Here is a 19510-nt window from a genome sequence, read left to right on the forward strand (position 1 = left end):
TTAACATGCAAATGTATATCCTTTTAGACTTTATTCCATGCATGTGTACACACACAGACACACACATCTGAGAAAGTCCCCAAACCCTCTGCCCTAGATTCCGGGCTGTGGATTTTTTTCTTTTTTCTCTAAGTCCTTTTTGTTTGTCCCCCTGTGTCCTAAATAAATTTGTTCCCCAATATTTAGGTCCTGAATTTAAGAGGACTGGTTTCCCTTTTCCCTCCAGAGGATTCATCTAGTCTTATTCAACTTTAAATTCTTTGTGGATGTCTTATATCTGTGTCTTCAGTCCTCCCGTTCCTCTGGGATACCTCAAGCTTCACACATCTACAACCAAATGTACCATATTTCCTCCATCAAAACCAGATCACTCTCTCACTTACTGCATTTCTGTTAACTGAGACAGAATTCTACGAGTTATCCTCTATAGAGTCATATTTGGTTCCCCGACCCCACATCCAATCACTCAAAGTGATTTTCATCCTTCCATCCTGTCTCGTCCTTCTCTTCCCATTGCTACCATCACTGTTTAGGCTCTTACATCTATATTATCTTCTACCTGAGTCTCCTGCTTTTTGCATAACCAAACACTCACCAAGCCTACCTACTGCTGCCAGTTAGCCTCCTCCAACACTCAGGAGGCTTCCATCTTGCCTATCCTATATACAGAAGTTCGGGGGTGCTCCCCACTCTTACAGAATGGTATTCCAGTTCCTTCACAATCTCACCTCAGACTACTTTTCCATCCTTATTTCTCATTGTTCCTGAAAATAAAGGCTTTGCTCAAACCAGCCCGGGGTACTCATTATTCACAAAACATCCGACTGTGAGTTAAGTGTTTATTATGTGTAAAGTCCATCCATTCATTCAACAAACATTTACGGAATATCTATTCTGTCAGGTAATGTACTGATGCTGGGGACGCGACGGTGAACAAGACAGATCAAGTCCCTGTCCTTAAGGAATTTAGAGGTCAGTGGGTTACAGAGGGGAGGCTGAGACATGATGGTCCCAGCCCAGGATGTGTAATTTTCCATTAAAGCATCAAATGAATCAAGACATCCTTAAACGCTGAATTTTGTGGCTGCAGCTGCAAATGGGAAAGGAGTTCAGAAGGAAGGAAAGGCTGGCCACAGTGTGAGCTGGAGTGTGGAGCGTGGCTTCTTTGAAGATATGGGAGTCAACAGGCATTAAAGGATGGAAAGGATGGACGTGTGAGAGAAGGGGGTGCCTTCCATCTAAAGGGATATGAGGAAAGTCACGTGGTGGGACGGAAACAGCACCAACAGCGCTGACTTATCCTGAATAAACGTTCATTCAACACCTATTCAGCAGAGCACAAGCTCTGTCCCTGCAGCGAGGGAGAGGATGACTCAGACTCGGCTCCTATCATGGAGGGATTTCCATCTAGCAAGGATAAGGTAGATCCATGATGATCCATCACACCCCAGAAAGTTCCATTATTCCGTTAGAGAACTGGAAAAAACACCGAGGGAGTTCAGAAGCAGGTGCACGTCTGGGTTCTTAGAGCACTACTTACAGAATCGCATTATTTGTATGCATCTGCCTGCCTCTATCGAAAATAACTATCTTGTTTCAAAGTGTTTTCTCACTCACTTTCTCATTTTACTCTGACTTGTGAAGTAGGCAGAGTAGTTAAGATTGTTTTCCGGATGAGCAAAAGTGCAACATGAACGTTTTAAATGGTCTGCCTTAGGTCACCAACACCACCAGGCAAGAGTGGAACAAGAACCACTCTGTCCATCTCAGCCCTTTCCTGCAGCAGAAGTATCTAGAACAGAGGGTGCGCATTAAGAAGTTGTATAATTGCACGAGACACCTAGCAAGTGTAATAAAGCCAAACAGGCAGTTTGGATTTAAAAGGGCAGGACGCAGGCGGCCTCTGAAGGTTCTGAAGAGAGAACAGGACCCAATGACAGTCCTCCATTCCTGCTTCTCCTCCTCAAGTCTGTCTGTAACACCCCACCCTAGGCCTGTCCTTAAGGTTCATCCCAAATTTTTTCTGCCCACACTGTTTTTTTTCCCTCTACGGAAAAATTTCACCCCACTAGTCCCACTCATCTCCCAGGGGAGGGCGCGTGGCCGTTCTCTCCTGGACCTCGCAGTACGCCCAGCCAGCACACCGCTCTGCTCAGGGCTGGTAAGTATCTGCGGAATCACTGAATTCCTGGGTCCTCCACAGCTTAGTAAGGGTACCCAGAGTTCTTACAACCTTCCCCCCGAGAGTGGGCCGGCACAGGCCGCCGCCCGGAGGAGCTCCCCGACCGCGAGGGGGTGGCTGGGGAAAGCCCGATGGCCTGAGTCCCAGGGCCACCGGGAACCGGCGCCACCTGAGGTTCGAGTCCCCAGCTGGAAGCCGGGGCTAACCCTCTCACGCCTCCGCAAAAAGCGCTTCACGAGAGTGTTAACTATTCTTCCATCTGAAAACCTTCGGGGAAGGAGTGGAAAACGACGCCGGGACGGAGCCGGTCTCAAGAGTCAATGAACCCAACCCCGTGGGCCAAACCTTCAGGGAGACGGAGGGAGGGGGAGGAGAACGAAGTAGCCATTCGCTACTCCGGCTGAGGGAAGAACGTGAGGCTGGAAACATCGCGAGATCTGGAGTCGGGATCTCGCTGCGTTGCCTAGCGACTGAGAGGACGCTCGCGGGCCCCCCAGCTAACCCCCGCTGTAGGCTTAAATCTCCTACCATGGGGGAAGAAGGCGGCGGCCGCAGCTGTGGGACCACTAGGGAGCTGCAGAAGCTGAAGCAGCAGGCGATGGAGTACTACCGGGAGAACGACGTTCCGCGCAGGCTGGAAGAGCTGCTCAACTCCACCTTCTACCTCCAGCCTGCCGATGTCTACGGGCACCTGGTAGGGACCTGGGACAAGAACCCTCTCCTCTCCAGCCCCTCTCCCCACGCCCCGCGCTGCGGCAACGCCGTGCGCCTGCGCCACAGAGTCGCGCACGCGCGCCGCCGCCGCGGGGTAGGGGACTGTAGTTGCGCGGAGCCGCGACCCTGAAGGGAAGAAGCAGGGCGGAAGTCTGGGTGAAGGAATCTCGAGAAAGTGGTGGACTGGAAGCTGCTAGAGGAATGAGGACTCTAGGCGACAGCTCAGGACCTGGCAGGCATCCTCGCTACCTCTGGGCGGGCCTGCCACGGTTGCCAGTTGACTTTTTAATCACAGACCTTAATACCTCGTAGCTCAGTTTACCAACCTTCAGCGGCCTCCTTTTGACCACGGGACGAACACCTTGGTATTCGCTACAGCTTAGCCTCAGCCTACCCCGGGGCCTCATACTCAGCAGGCTCCCATCGTTGCCAAGTTTCAGTCGATTTCAAATGTCCGCTCCTTGACTTGTGCGCCCTTCCCGTCCTGGATGCCCGTCCCACCTGACCAGCTCGCACCTAGACTTAAAATTTAGATCAGAGTCTTGCCCACTTTGCCCAGGACTAATCGTCCTTCAGCGTCCTTGTAGCGTCCCCTGCATGTACTGAAATCCTCCCTGGGCAGCTTGTGAGCTGTGGAGAGCGGCGGCCTTTTCATATACCCCTCCTAAGCCCTGTGCCCAGCGCACCATCTGGCACACATCTTAGCCTTAAGCAGTGGGGGGTTGAAACAAAGGCAAGCGTTTTCTCATTTCCAGATCCATAAGTACTAACCAACACCCACCTTCTGGAAGGCATCATGGTTGGGACTGGTAGGAATTTGCACTATGGTGAGGCAATATGCCAACACCAAGCAGAGTATTTAAATGCTGTGAAGAAGCATGATGTGTTTACAGGGTTCAAAACCACATCTTGTAGATGCAGTTAATATAGGGGATGTTCCACGAATGTTTATTTTTCTCGGTCCTGGCCTATACATCAAACTGGGGGAGGGGCGAGGGGGGAGGTGTTTATGGATGCACCTTGTGCTATGTGCTTTATGTGATATCACTTCATCCTTAGGACCACGGTGAGGTAAACATTATGATTCCTGTTTTACAAATGAAGAACTGTGGCCCAGTGAATTTAAATGATTTTCCCAAGGGACACAGTGAATGACAGTGAGAAATCAAACCCGGTCTGTTTCCCTAGTACTTAGTAGAGTGCATGGTACATAGTGGACAGTCAAGAACTATTTGTGGGATGAATGAGTGAATGCAACCCCCAATTCCATTATCTTTCCACTGTCTCTTGCTAGAGGAATTCTTGAAAGTTAACGACTTCCTCATTTTACAAAGACACCAAGCCCTTGTCTCACCGCTACTTAGTGCAAAAGGTAAGACTGGGAACTTGGACTCTTGTCCCCAGTGGAATGCTCTTCCCAGCCTATTAGGTAGCCAGGTCTTTGGTTTGCACAGCTCTCTGGGAGTTTATACCTCAGTTAGGGACAAAAGCCACCGATACATAAGATAACTGGAGTAACAGGGTGATATAGGATTGTGTGCTAGACTGAGGAATAGATCACTGTGTGCCTGTTATAGGAATTCAGGGGTGGGGAAGATCCCTGTGGGCTGTAGCATCTGAGAGTTTTGGCTTGGGCTTTGAAGGATGTTCAGGAATTGGATTGGCATAAAGGCAACCTCCTTTTCGTCTTCCCAGTCACTGCCCTGGTTTTGGCCATCCTTATTCTCACCTAGTCTCCCCCTCTATCAAGTCCATCCCCAACAGTGCTGCCAGAGCAATGTTCCTAATCCCAAATCTGACCATCATTCTTTTGCTCAGAAACTTCCTGTGGTTCCCCCTCGCATGCTGAGTAAGATCAAACACGTTCCAGTGTGTGACTCACAGTACTCGCCCGGCTACCTCGGTAACAGGCTCAACTCCCCTGCCCCTCCCCCACCGCTCCTCCGCACAGGCGCACTGACTTCCCCCTACAGCGTGAAGTTTCCCAATTCCCTCCCCTTCACTTATCCTATTCCCTCTACCTGAAGTACCTGCCTTCAGTTTCTCCCTCTTGTCTGCCTGTTGAAATACTACACAACCTCCAGTGTCCAGCTCAAATGCCATTTCTTCTATGCTTCTCTTACATATCAGAGGAATTCAGGGATGGGAAAGATCCCTGTGGGCAACAGCAATATTACTATCGCATAAAACTTATAATTGAGAGTTTAATGACGTAGTGTATACAAATGTGCCCAAGGTTTGTGTCTGACATTTATGAATTTATACAAGATTTAATTTATGGAATCCTAAATATGCCAGGCATTGTGGTATGTGATACAGTGATAAACAAGAAAAAGTCACAGTCACTCCTTCAAGGTACATCCTAAGCATTTTTTAAAAGTTAGTTCCATTCTCCTCCTTACACAATATGTGGTACATTGTAGGTGCTCATTGCTTGTTGAATTGAACTCACAAAGTATAAGCTAGATCGTATTTTTCTTCTCCCGATTCTATCTAACTTCATTTAGGTACTTACTCTGTAATATACAAACCATCATCCTTCAAATGCATGGACAGCTTGAAAATTGGCTTTTGCTTTAGTTCTGCTGGCCACCACCTTGGTGCTGGCACACTGCTGATGGGCATTAATGACCTGTTATGTAGGTTGAGGTCACTGGATTTTGAAGTGAAAGATAAGAGGCCTGGTCTGCTAAATGAAAATGAAGAGTGAATACTGTCTGGTGATAAAGGGGGTGAGGAGGGTGGGCCTTCACTCGTTCCTCTTCCTTCTCTCCCAGCTTCCGCCCCTCTGCGTAGGGACACCGTACTGAATCCTTTTACTCAGGCTCCTTGAGTGGACTTTCTCCCTCAGCTTCATTCTCTTTCTTCCGTCTCTTTCTTGGATCACTTCCAAATGACTTCTGCTCTTCCACATCAATGAAACTGCTGTTACTAAGGTTCCAACAATCCTCTCTGAACATGTAGTTCTACGCATGATCTGATGGTAAGTGAAATACAGCCTCTGCATAAGTCTTCACCATTAAAATATCCGGTGCCTTGTTGGGAGGAATGAAAATAGACCCACTTAAGGTTTTTTAGGTTTGAATGCATCACAGTATTCTAGAGACCAATTGACTTCGGTATTTGGACAGAAGGATAGGTTAGGGCCCACTAAAGAGTGACACGAGACCTTTAAATAAAGACATGTTTGCGAGTTTCTGCTGAGAGTTCAAAAAGCAAACTGCCCCACGTACCAGAGGCTAAATCCAAATCTCTGAACGTTCCCACAGAGCTGCTAGACTAATTCCAGAACGAGGAGGGCATTCAAGGAGAGGTTTAGTAGAAACTAGAGTAAATGTGAATGACCATTTAAAGATAAATTAGATGTGGTATTGTGATTTTTGTGTTTTTTTGTGTGTGTGTTGAAGGCAAACTGCTTTTCTAAACTTGCAAAGCCTCCCACCATATGCAAAGTCGTGGGGAAAAATGTGCTGGATGGACTGGGGCTTCCAACACTACAAGTGGAAATATTCTGCACCGTTCAAAATTTTCCCAAGGTAGGAGGCAGCTTAAATGTGTTCTTCACTATGTCCTGGCTCCACTGCATTTATGAGCATGTATTGTCTAAATTATGGAAAATTAACGTTTTGAAATTCAGTGTGTGTGAAATACACACACCATTTGTAGGTAATTATGAAAACAAAGCATGAATCATACAGTCTTCCATGATGGTTTATTAGGTTACGTACTACTGGTACAGACATGACTTGCTAACCTGAAGATGATCCAAGATGGAGAAAGGAAATGGGGCAAAAATAGTTTAAAAAACTCTGACATTATTAATGTCATGAGTTCTATAAATCTGCAGATAGGGTTATAGATTCATGTATTTATATATAGATTTATAGATATACAGACTGATCTACAGAAAGAAAATTTCATTTTCATAAATGAAAATAATTATGATTAAATTTGTCTCATTTTGGCTATTTTTTAGAGAGGTAGTGATAAAAATGAAGTTCAATGTAGGGTTTTTAGAAGGGTATTTTAACAAGTTAATAATTTTAAACGTTCCTTCAAGTTGGGTTCCATCGTGTTTCAATAGCTATAAAAATATCTCAAAGAAAATTATAGATTCTCATTTTCTCTTGGAAATTGGTGATAAAATATCATGTACCTTAAAAGCTAGATACATTCAATTTCCTATTTCCTGTGAAAGGTAGGGAAAATGTAGAACACGTTTATATTGTTTTCAGAATATATGTTCTGTGGTGATCTCAACTCACTTCAAAGTCCATGAGAACGCTTTACCCGAGCTAGTTGAAGCAGAGGAATTAGAAAGGTCAGATGCCGTCAGCACTGCGGTGCAGTGGGTCAACGAAACCATCACCGAGGAGCTTCAGGGCTTAGCTCCTTCCAACCAGGCTGAGGTGGATCAGGTGCTCAGGTAAATTTCGCACGTTGAAATGTAAGTGTCCAGTATAACTATGTACCTCTTTCTCTTTCCATTTCACCTGCCAATGAAATGGGTCTGTCATATCTATAGGGTACAATCAGGAAGTCAATTAAGAAGCATATGCTAAAGCAGCAAAATTTAGCATAAAATGTTGTTTTTCTTCTGAAAACCCTGTTATTAAAATTTTACTTTGTAAGGCTACATAAGGCCTTTTGGCCTCTTTTATGCATAGAGCTTTCCTAGGATTCAGTGAAAAGTTTCTCAGGAAAAGGATTAAGAATCCGGACGTCCTCCTTTCCCCCTCCCCACCTCCTCACATGCCCCCCTCGTCCATGAGCCTCTCTTGTCCTTTTATATAGCCCAGTGGGCGATGCTTATGTTCTGACCTCCAGACACAACCAAGTCCTCCAGGTTTTGCCCATAGGTTGACTCTAAAATGTGAAAACCAAGGAACTGTTTACTAGGGCTATGTGAGCACTGTTCAATGCCTAACCAAGTGTGGGTTAGCATTACTTTTCCTTTTGTGGCGGTCCAACGCCACAACCCTCTTGGCCAAAGAAGGTCAACTGGATTCTCTTTCTCTAAGCTTCAACACTTGCTTAATTGTGCATAACTTCACATTTTAGTTTGCCTCAGAGTTGGATCATGACCTTATAAAAAACTTGTTTGAATAGTTTTTGGTTGAAACAAAGTTACAGTTTTTGAATGCTATTCCACTTAGTACTTTGTGTGTGTGTGCGTTATTTGCTTTTTTTTTTTAGGCAATCTTTGTTTTTTTAATTTTTGAATTTTATTTATTTTTTTATATAGCAGGTTCTTATTAGTTATCTGTTTTATACATATTAGTGTATACATGTCAATCCCAATCGCCCAATTCATCACACCACCCGCCCCCGCTACTTTCCCCCCTTGGTGTCCATACATTTGTTCTCTACATCTGTGTCTCTAGTTCTGCCCTGCAAACCGGTTCATCTGTACCATTTTTCCAGGGTGTTATTTGCTATTAACACATCCTTCTTTTTTCCCAAGCTCTCAGTCATACCTTCTATTCTGTTACATTCCTTTTTTTCCTGGAGTTTTCCCTCCCAAATCTCCCATCTTGACTGGTTCCTCTTTAGGCCTACTAAAGAGATGCCATAAGACATCCCTTCATTGTTCTCCTGTTTCCTGGATCCCATATCATCCTCTTTCTTAAATTACTGGATTCCAACCTTTAAAAGTAAGATGAGAAAAGGGTATTTGGGATGTAAAGTTTTTGAGTTCTTACATGTGTGGAAATGTCAGTACTTTCCCTTTGTGGTTTACAGTTTAGCTGAGTATAGAGTCCTCATTTGAAATCAATTTCTCTCAGCACTTTAAAGGCACTGCCCCATTGGCATCTGATGCAAATCTGATTCCCATGTCTTTTTTTTTTTTTTGGCTTGTTATTGTTGTTTTCTCTGTGGAAGCTTTTAGCCTCTTTTTATTCCGGGGAGCTTATATTTTACGTAGATGCACCTAAGCTGGATTTCCCAACAGTTTTCTTAACTGTTCATTTTAAGCACCCACCTCAAAAAAAAAAAAAAAGAAAGAAAGAAAGAAAAGGAAGTCCTGCACATAGTGCTATATATTTCACTATCTATTCTTGCCTCATTTTTAGTCTGATGGTCATTTATTCAAAAAGAAAGTCCAATAGCCCTTAATCAAATTATATCTTCAAATTTTACGTTAAAAAATAACAAACAGGGCTCAGATAATTTTAAAAATGAGCACCTAAAATCTTTAAACATTTATTTCCAGGCCAAAATGATTTGCAGTTCTTGAACACAGTTTTATAACAGCATCATTTTTCAGCCTTGGAAATTGAAGCTGATTTGTTCTTAAGTAGCTTAAAAAGCAGAGTTAACTACTGAAACATTTTGGGGTCAGCACTAAAACATGACCAAAATTACTAGTGATATTTCTCAAAATCTCACTGTAAAGTTGTACTGTCTTACCATTAAGGACATTCTTTGAAAGTAAAGTACAAGAAGATAAGGAGAGAAAAGAATTGGAAAAGAGCCTGGAAGACTCCACAGTGCCTACACCTTCACCTCTAACACCACCACTGCCTCCTCCACCTCCAGCCAAAAAAAAAGGACAAAAGCAAGGTCGGTGGCTTATCATCCTGCAGAACCATTAGTAACAAATGTGCAGGAAGAAAGGCTGAAACTTGGACTGCCCTTCCAAGTTCAAATCTCTCTGCTGCAGACCTAGGTTGGAGTCCCACCAGGTACCATCCATCCTCCACGCCACTTCCTTGCTTAAAGCTACTGTGTGAGGTGGGCACGGTTTTCCCCCACCCCACCCTCCATTTTTATTTGTAAGATAAAAATATTTCTTACCCAGAGGTGAACACTTAGTAAACAGAGTGCACTGAACAGTGGCAATGCCCAAGGCAGGGAAGGGGAGGGTGGCATGGAGACCTTTAACTGCTCCTCAAAATTCCCATTAGCTCCTCAGAAATCCACTCCATATTTTAAAGATTAATGATATCCTTTGATATGGATAACCAAAATTTCCTCAGTCATAGGTAATATATTAATGAAACTTATCTTTGGAAGACCTTGCTATTTTAAGACAAATAATCTTAAAGTTATCGTGGCCCTTTGTTCCATGCCTTCCAACATATGGCTAACCTCAGCTCCTCCAGTATGTTAATTCTGGAGCTGCTGCTAGAGCTGTTGTAACAGTGATTTGTGTGTCTGTCCAACTACAACATGCTCCTGGAGGACATGAGTCATGCCTCATTCAATTTAGCACTGCCAGCGCCTAGCACAATGCCGGGAACAAACTAAATGCCAGGTAAGTGTGGGTTCCATTAAGTAAGAAAGCACAAGAAGCACGGACCAAAGAGATCATGAAGCCAAGGTCTCTTATTTCATAGATTTAGATACTGAGGCCCAGAGAGGGGAGGAGAGTTGCCCAAGGCAGAAGAATCCTGTTAGACCAATCTTCTTCTGGAGGGTGGGGATGACCACTACTGAATCATAGGTAGAGACTGCCAATAGGTGTTCATTTGGTGGTTTCTTTTGTCTGATAGAACTCGGAACGTAAGAAGGGAAGAAGTAGGAGGGGACAGTAATTTGCTAAACATTTAATATGTGCTGGGTGCTCACACATCTTATTCCACTTGTTTTACCTACCTGACTCAGGTCAGTAGCTGTGGGGAAGGAGAGGACAGGAGGAAAACTAGAGATTTATTATGGACATTGTGGTACCTGATCAGACAGGGTGGCTGAGAATATGTGAGAGTGAAAGATGGGTGAGGATTCTGGGTGGATGGTTAGATCTGGAAGGAAGTCCTCATAGAAAAGGGCGTCCATTTGGGGTGGGCAAGCAAGATACGTAGTTAGATACTCACATGAGATATTCAACACGAAGCTGGGTATGCAAGAGCGATGGTGGAACATAGGAAAACAAAGGGTTTGGAATTCAAAGACCGTCCAAATCCTCTCTGTATTCACTTTCTGTTAGGTATTGGGCAAGTCTTTGAACCTAAGCCCCCGTTTAGGTGAGATAACAATATCTGCCCCACATGACTGCTGAAGGATTTAATACTGAATGTTCTAAAATTTCTTACGCAAAATCCATGGCTAAGGATTATTTGAGCATTAGGGTCAGACAGAAACTTCTCAGGGGTTGAAGTGGTGAATATTTTCTTGCCAGCCTCAGCTTTCAACCCTTCTTTATGCTGGGCCTTCACATCTATAAGTAAAGCATTAAAAAATATATATATAGTTTTATCATAGTCACACTTTCTAGAAAGCAATCTTTTATCAATACTTTTTTCTTCAGGGAGGAAGGATACTCTTACAGAAAAACCAATTATACCCCCAGAACCTGTTGAACCCATACTCTGTGGCAGCATGGCCATAGGAGCTGTGTCACTGGCTGTTGCCAAAACCAGTGCCGTGCTGGGCAGTAATCCTCTATACTTAAATATTGCGCTGCTGAAGCACCACCAGGTGAGTACCCATTACATTCCTCTACAAGGACCCATGAGTATCTCGAGATGGATGAACCACGTTTCTCATTTCCCCTTGCTTTCCCCCTTTGTCAGGATCAGCCGGCAAAGCTAACGATACCTCTCCTGATGGTATCTCTGGTCAGCTGTGGGAAGTCATCACCTGGCAAGCTGAATTTAATGAAAGAAGTGATTTGTATACCCCATCCTGGATTAACAGCTAAACAAGTACCTTACATTATCTCAAACTACCTTTTCTTAAAAAAAAAAAAAAACCTTCATCATCAATGAGTTTTTAGTGTATGTTCCTAAGGCTTATGACACCAAGGGAAAAGGAATTAAATATAAAGTGAGAAAAAAAATTTAGTAAATTAGGGAAGTGGGACGAAAACAAGACCTCAAACGCAAGAGAACCAAATTTAGACCACCTTGGATCTCCAGCTCATCACAACAGTGACTCATGCTCGTGTCTCACAGAGAAGCCACGGGCGAGTGACTCTGCAGGCCTTGATAGTGCTGGAAGGATATTCTTTGGGGCCACTGAGCTTTTTTAATTTACTAGTCTATGCACTATGGCTGCGACAAGAGGAAGGTGGCACTTTCATAGCAGCCCTTCTGTTAAGTAGGAACTGCAGGGCCTAGCAGATTGCCCGGCACGTAAGAGAGGTTTAGTGCATGTTTATGGAATATGGAATGAAGGAATCCTAAGTGGCATCTCTACTACTCAGAGGTTTGTTAGTGTCTCATTGTTCTTCAGTGGCATGAATGGGTCAATACGCCTTTTTAAATCTTCATGAATTATTCTACCAATTAGGCATTGGGGAGAACTAAACATTCGTGTCCTATAGTGGATGTTTACAGGAAAAGTACGGGAAGCTCCATCCCCTCTGGTAGTCTATTGACTGATATTTTATCGAAGCTAGTGACAATCATTTGTTTAAATCTCAAGATAATTTCTTTATGATAAAGAATCCTTTTTTAAGGAGAATAGTCATTACCCACTTCTATCAATTTTGGAAGACTAGGATTTATATCTGGCTCACCATCTGTCGGATCACGTTCAGATTCTGGCGCCAGGATCTTTCCTTCAGTTAATATCTGCTGTTTGGGTACCAGAGCATTTGGCCTGCCATTCTTCATCTGTCTCCATATGCAGATCCCACCATCATCAGAATACATTTTTCTACTTTCTAAGTGACAGTGGATTTATACTAATTCAAACACTATCATGCAGAATCCCTTGATGACCTGTGACATATATGGCAAGAAGGTTGGTCAGGAGAACATGAAAGAGAATGAAGTTAACTTGATCCAACCAACCGAACCAATCAGTTCTGAACAATGAAGAGAGGATAATGAGGAAGAAAAACCTCTCATTCATTTTCAACCAAATAAAGATTGAGGGTTGAAGATTAACATTTGATCTTCTGATTTTGTAGGCCATAAGTAATTCACTAACCAGGATGCATTATCAGGGACCCTACAGATTTTCTAAGTTAGAAATAGCCATGTGTGGTATATGTTTTTATGTTTAAAATTCTAGACTGCAGTTGTGGGAGATCATGGTTATTCTGCTTACAGGGTGTGGACATGCTTCTGGAAATTCAGAAACACATCAACCAAGCAATTGAAATGGTATGTAAAGAGAATCTATGGAATCTAATAACTGATGCTTATCTACCTTCTAGTAACCAAATTATAGTTCATTATGCAACAAAATCAATATTGTTGTTACAAATATGAAAACATATTTTCTTTGGGTTCCCCATATGAGCCAAGTTTATACATTCCCTCATTGGCTATGGGTCCAGTTTCTAATGGAACTTAACAATCTTCTTTTGATTTCTGAGGCAGCTGGCCCTACGCTAAGATCATCCCTTTGGATTTGCAAAGAAAGAAAGGATCTGGCCCCTAGGATTAGTGAGAGGCAGTTTGGTGTAATGGTTAAGGCACAGTCACTTGTGCCTGCTTAGAATCCTGGTGTTGGGCAAACAAGCACCCTTGGCTGAGCAGCCCTTGAGGGGGAAAGTCACAGAGGCAGTATGAGGGGCAACTGTATGAGTCAGTGGGTTGTTCCATCATATTCTAACTGGAGTAATGCACAATGATGTGGCAGGGCTGAGGGACCCAATCCTTGTCTTTTATTTTAGAATAATACTGCATTTATAGAGAAGTTGCAGAGACAGTGCAGAGAGTTCCCAACTACCCCTCACCCAGTTTCCCCCAAGGTTAACAGGATACATTACCATAGAGTATTCGTCAAAACTAAGAAATCAACGTGCTACGTTACTAATAACTAAACTCCAGACTTTATTTGAATTTCACTGGTTTTTCCACTAATGTCCTTCCTCTGTTCCAGGATCCAATCCAGGACCCAATATTTATTTAGTGTGAGGCTTTTAAGCTACATGATTAGGAAGCACTAGCTCCTTCCCCAGCAGGATGGGGGCTGAGATATAATCTCAGTACGACATAAAGGAACTTTGGCTCCAGTGCTATCTTGCCAGCACAGAATATGTGATGGGGGAGGGTGGTGGGGGCCCAAGCCCTACAGTTGATCAGAATTGCCTTAAGCACCAGCCTGGAGCCAGTTGCCGGGGTGCTTTTCAGGAGGACAACTGTTTTATGAGTGACCAGCCTGCAGAAACTCAGACTTGAAAAAGTTAACCCTGAGCTTGTATTCTGCTTTGCCCCTTGTGCCAATTATATAACCTCTCTGCCTCAGCCTTGTCGTCTATAAAATGGGTGTGATACATTGTGAGGAGTAAACGAGCCGAATATATGCAATGTGCTCAGAGCAGGAGCGGACACAGCAGTGAACAGTACGCAGTGGTGGTGGTTATCAGAGCAGGTGGAAGAAGTCCAGCTTAGAATATTAGGGAATTCAGGATCTCTGAGCTCTCTGCAATCATCCTGACTTCCAGATTTTTAATTATACAATTTTAAATATACAATTGATTTTTAATTATACAAGCAGCTCATGAATGTTGCTGTGAAAATTCAAACACTGGTAGAGTTAGTCCTCCCTCCACCCCGTACTAACTCCCCCTCCCTCGACCCCACAGCCACTACTACCCTCAGTTCCAGTCCCATCTCTAGAGGGACTCTAGACCACTGTTAAAAATTTAGTGTGGTCTTCTAGCCTTCCTTTTGTATTTATACACGAAGACACACAGATACCACACATACAAATATATAGTGTTTTGTGTTTAAAATCATATAAAATTCTGCACAAATTACTCTACAGCTTGCTTTATTTCTTTGCCCTTTTTATTTGTGTTCATCTTTTACTGATACCTAGGAATTCTTTCTACAGTAAAGGCTTCAATCCTTTCAGCAAGTTATACATATTTTCCTCTTTCATGTTGCCTATCTTTTAACTGTATTTTATGCAGTCATAGGGATTTTTTTCTTTTCAAATTTTGACATAGTAAAATGTATCAACATGTTCTATTAAGGCAGTGGTTCTTAATGGGGAGTGATCTTGCCCAAGGGACGATGCCCAGAGACGTTCCGGGTTGTCCCAGTTTGGAGGGTGGGGCTCTCCTGGCATCTAGAAAGCTGAGATCAGGGATGCTGCTACACATTCCTACAATGTATGAGGCAGCCCTCCATAGCAAAGGATTATCCAGACCAAGTGTCAAGAGTGCCAAGGCTGAAAAGCTCTGCTTTAAGTCTTTTGCTCTTTGCTCAGCTCTGGGCCCAGAGGGTTCAGCAGTCCCACATACCCCTGAGGTATCAGTTTCTCCTGAGTCCCCTTGCCTGACTCTTCTAAAAGAGCAAAGGATGTCCCCTTGCTCTGCACTCGACATCACACCCGCTTCCTCCCTGGTTGTTACCTGCATCGCACGTGTCTGCCTCACTAGACCGTGGCTCCCAAGGCAGTACCTATGCATCTCGTTCACCACTGTATCTCTCCCGCCTGGCACATCAGTTTGCTTCCTATGTTATTTTTACCAGGGACAGAAACTTTAGCTGACTCCATAGTGAAAAGATGCAGGATAACTTCTGTATTTGCATATACTGGAGTGTGTGTGTGAACCATGTTGCTTCTTGACAAACATGCCCCAGCTTACACAGCCAATGAACGCCGGGCATTAAAGTGCATCCTTTAACAGGTTAAATCCTTGTTACAGCATGCCATCAATACCCCAAACTATGGAAGCTTCTCTTTGGTAAGTATCTTTGATTTTAATGTCAGATGACATTATACACACCAGATTCACCAGATTTAATAACCATGGGCTGCTTCCAAAAGTCAAACCCATCCTGCCAGAGAAAGTGTTTGTACTGTGAGAATATTTAAAACAATATGTTGGGCCTTTAAAAGCAAATGCCACAGTGTGGTTAATTCCTTAAGGACAAGAAGGGGACTTCTCCTCCTGTAAAAAGAGTTCTTGCACACAGCAGGAGTCAGGACATGATGAGTGAATAATTACTTATATAAGTAGAAATGCAGGAACATGTATATCCATACCTCATACATGTGATCGGAGGCAGAATGTAAGGATGAACTAAAGGGAACATGTGCCTGATTTTGAGAAACAGTTTGAGGTTTATGAAATTAAAGAGTGGCTGGCATCATCCCTGTGTGTGTGTGTGTGTGTGTGTGTGTGTGTGTGTGTGTGTGTGTGTGTGTGTGTGTGTGAGAGACTGGCTCAACCCCAGAGCAGCGGGCAGGCCAGAGGACCTGAAGCTCTGCTTGCTGCCACAGACGTGTCTGAAAATCCCGAGTGACATGTCTTTATCTTCTGTCTCGCAGTCCCCTCCTCCAAAACCAGAGACAAAAAAAGGTCATAATGGAGGCAAAAGAGGTCAAGTAAGTAAATGTATTTGTTTACCATGCTTCTGTATGACAGTTCATTTCTATATTCCCTGCCCCTTTCCCTCTCCCAGTCATTTTGCTCCAGGACTGGCCTAACACAAATGGAAATCACATGGTGATACTGCTTCAAGGGGACTAAACCAGGCAACCCCCAGAGCTGGAATATCATTCTGCCCCCACCTCTCTGGCAACAGGCTGCCAGGCCATCACTGCTTGCAGTTGTCTGGCCAAGTGAAAGCTCGGAGGGCTTGGAGAGGCTCTTACGACTAATAGGATTACGTGGGAAACCCTCTAGGTGAAGAGCTGGGGAAGATGAATCTCTCTGAATACTAGCTCAAAGGCATATAGGATGTTTTGGCTTTTAATTTTAATACTACCAAAGAAAAAAAGAAAAGGCACAAAAAGATAGCAATTCCTTCATCTGGTCCCCCAAAAGCACTGAGGCACCATTTCAGATGAACCATTGCCAGAGCTCAGATTTTGCCAGGAGGGTCAGGCAAACAAGCCTGGTGAAAATGGGCTGCAGAGCCTCAGCCAGCTGCACTTGATCAGTCCATCAGGTTGGTGACTGTGGGCGCTCTGATAGATACACCTATTATATGCCTGACTTTCAGCAATATAGTTAGAACAACCAACAAGAACCCCGAAGATAATGCAAATGGATGAGGGTTGCTCACATGTGTGATATTTGCTCTGATAACCCTGCAATCACTACCTGGATGTCAGGGACTTCAGGGTCCGTTGAAGTCATCAGCAAGAAGGACTAGTAAAGGAAGGAGAGGACTTGGTGGAGATAAAAAGTTAAGTTCCTCCTTAAACTTGGGAGAGAGAAGAGAAATGTGTGAACAGATACAGCAGTAAGTAAAATCCTTGACAGGTGTGTATACTAGAATTGGACCTTGCAAGAGAGGCAGGGGCTGGTGAACAAGTAGCAAATCTCAGCTCTGTTCCCTTCATTCCAGCAGGTTGTCTGATGTATTCTGAGAAACTGAGACCAAGATCAGCCCTTCCTGAGATCAGCTTTACTACTCCCCCCGCCTCCCCACCATTAGAAACAGGATAGATGATAGATTCTAGAGAGGCAAGCCATACCAGAATTAGAGGCATGGACTACTAGAGGCTCAACTACCTGGATTAAAATCTGTTCCAAGTACTCAACTCTCTCTTAAATAGGGATAATAATGGTACCTGCTTCATGGGATTGATGTAAGGAGTAAATGTATTTACTTTATGTAAAGTGTTTAGAATGGTACCTGGCATTTAGTAAGCACCAAATAAGTGATGCTTTCATAGTTTTGAAGACTCCGTAATGAAACTCCTTAACTGACACACAAAAATTTCCCCAACTATTCCTTTGCCAAATAAAAGGTTCTTCTCACTGACATTAAAAATGTTGGATGGTTCTTATAATTAACTAGTACTATCATCAGTAAAAATAGGATATTTATACCTACTTTCATGTTTGCTCTTGAGACTGGTACACACACACACACACACACACACACACACACACACACACACACCCCTTAGTGATACTGCTTCAACTTACGTTAAAATTGCATAGTGACAATTTATGATGAGGGCACGTCAAGGCTGACCTTGCAATCGAAGCCTATGGCTGCCTTTCCCCTGAGTTCATTTGGGTCCTGAAATCTTCTTCCACTGCAATGCATCCTCAGTGCTACATCGTTTTAGCTGAAGTCTTCAATCCCTTTTAAAATAAAACCTTTTCCTGAAGGAGAGTTAAATTTTTAAGTTTTAACACTTATAATCTTCTAAAGGAAAATGGAACATAGGAAAGAGCAGATTTGGAGGAAGAAGGCAGTTAGGGACAGGCAGGACAGACATTTACAGGGACAGCCTGTAGAGTCACCAACCTGGTGGTTATGGCTCAGGTGAGCCCGTGTACAATGATAGAGCCAATAAAGAGATAATAACATGGGCAACTAAAGAGAGCAAAGTGTATTCCTAGGTCAAACTTGAAAACCGTGGGAGTAAGAACATTATTCCCAGGTACTGCAGGACAATCATCTGCCCGAAAATATGCAGAGATGAGTGGGAACTAGAGGCAGGATTAATCGAGCATCAGAGGACCCCGTGTTTGGAGAGCTGTGTCTGTTACGAATTGCCAGCCACTGGAAGCCCCAAGAACCTTAATGTGCTCTATTTACGTGCATGATTTTCTTGATCCTGAAGCAGCAGATCACTGGCAAGATGTCCCATCTTGGCTGTTTAACCATTAATTATGACACCATAGAGCAGCCACTGCTCCTAATACAAGGAATCTGTGCGAACCTGGGGCTAGAAATGGGAACGAATCTCCATCTAGCCATCAACTGTGCTGCACATGAACTGATGGACTATGTAAGTTTCCACTCCAGAACATTTACTTTTTGTTGCAGTCTCATTGTTTTTAAATTAGAACTCAAAAGAAGAGCCTATCTGTACGTATTTCCAAAGAAATCCTATATTTTAAGCTAGTATCATGGGAGGGGTCCAAATATACTGGAGTTGAGAGAGGCAAGTTACCTAATGACCAGACAATAACATAACCATATAACTTTAAAAATTAACAGAAATGTCACCATAATTATATATAGAAATTCTGTAATAAAAAGGTCTAAAATGGATTGCTTACATTGAAATCATGAGAACTATTAAAAAAATTTTAAAAGGTGGTATGTTCTGCAGAGTACATTCATTTGGTTGGTGAATGCTGAATTGGTCAAGCATAAAAAGTGGGTCAGTTGTAACTATGACTTGATAAGCCCTTCTAGACATGTGGTTCTTCGAGTTTCTGCTGGTGATTCACTTTTTTTTTTTGAATTTTTGAATGTTATTTATTTTTTTATACAGCAGGTTCTTATCAGTTACCTATTTTGTATATATTAGTGTATACATGTCAATCCCAATCTCCTAATTCATCACACCACCACCACCCACCACTTTCCCCCCTTGGTGTCCATGCGTTTCTTCTCTACATCTGTGTCTCTATTTCCGCCTTGCAAACTGGTTCATCTGTACCATTTTTCTAGATTCCACATATATGTGTTAATATACAATATTTGTTTTTCTCTTTCTTACTTCACTCAGTATAACAGTCTCTAGGTCCATCCACATCTCTACAAATGACCCAATTTTGTTGCTTTTTATGGCTGAGTAATATTCCATTGTATTTATTTACCACATCTTCTTTATCCATTCATCTGTCAATGGGCATTTAGGTTGCTTCCGTGACCTGGCTATTGTAAATAGTGCTGAAGTGAACATTGGGGTGCATGTGTCTTTTTGAATTATGGTTTTCTCTGGGTATATGCCCAGTAGTGGGATTGCTGGATCATATGGTAATTCTATTTTTAGTTTTTTAAG

General features: G+C 43.2%; 1 protein-coding gene across 2 annotated transcripts in view; it reads left to right on the forward strand.

Annotated features, from left to right (window-relative positions):
• Positions 1 to 2711: 2711 nt before the first annotated feature.
• ENO4 (enolase 4) overlaps positions 2712 to 19510 on the forward strand; it is a 30999-nt gene continuing 14200 nt past the window's right edge. Inside the window, exons 1-10 of one of the 2 annotated variants that reach the window (XM_032609344.1) lie at positions 5743 to 5879; positions 6304 to 6432; positions 7132 to 7322; positions 9315 to 9460; positions 11148 to 11317; positions 11413 to 11544; positions 12898 to 12951; positions 15453 to 15491; positions 16079 to 16135; positions 18338 to 18505. In XM_032609344.1, coding sequence (XP_032465235.1) covers positions 5877 to 5879; positions 6304 to 6432; positions 7132 to 7322; positions 9315 to 9460; positions 11148 to 11317; positions 11413 to 11544; positions 12898 to 12951; positions 15453 to 15491; positions 16079 to 16135; positions 18338 to 18505 — 1089 coding nt within the window. In that variant the 5' untranslated portion in view covers positions 5743 to 5876. Of the gene's footprint in view, positions 2877 to 5742; positions 5880 to 6303; positions 6433 to 7131; positions 7323 to 9314; positions 9461 to 11147; positions 11318 to 11412; positions 11545 to 12897; positions 12952 to 15452; positions 15492 to 16078; positions 16136 to 18337; positions 18506 to 19510 lie in introns of those variants that run through there. The other variant, XM_032609343.1, reaches the window with a different exon arrangement.

This window comes from Phocoena sinus, chromosome 16 (assembly GCF_008692025.1).
Source record: "Phocoena sinus isolate mPhoSin1 chromosome 16, mPhoSin1.pri, whole genome shotgun sequence".
Lineage (NCBI taxonomy): Eukaryota > Metazoa > Chordata > Mammalia > Artiodactyla > Phocoenidae > Phocoena > Phocoena sinus.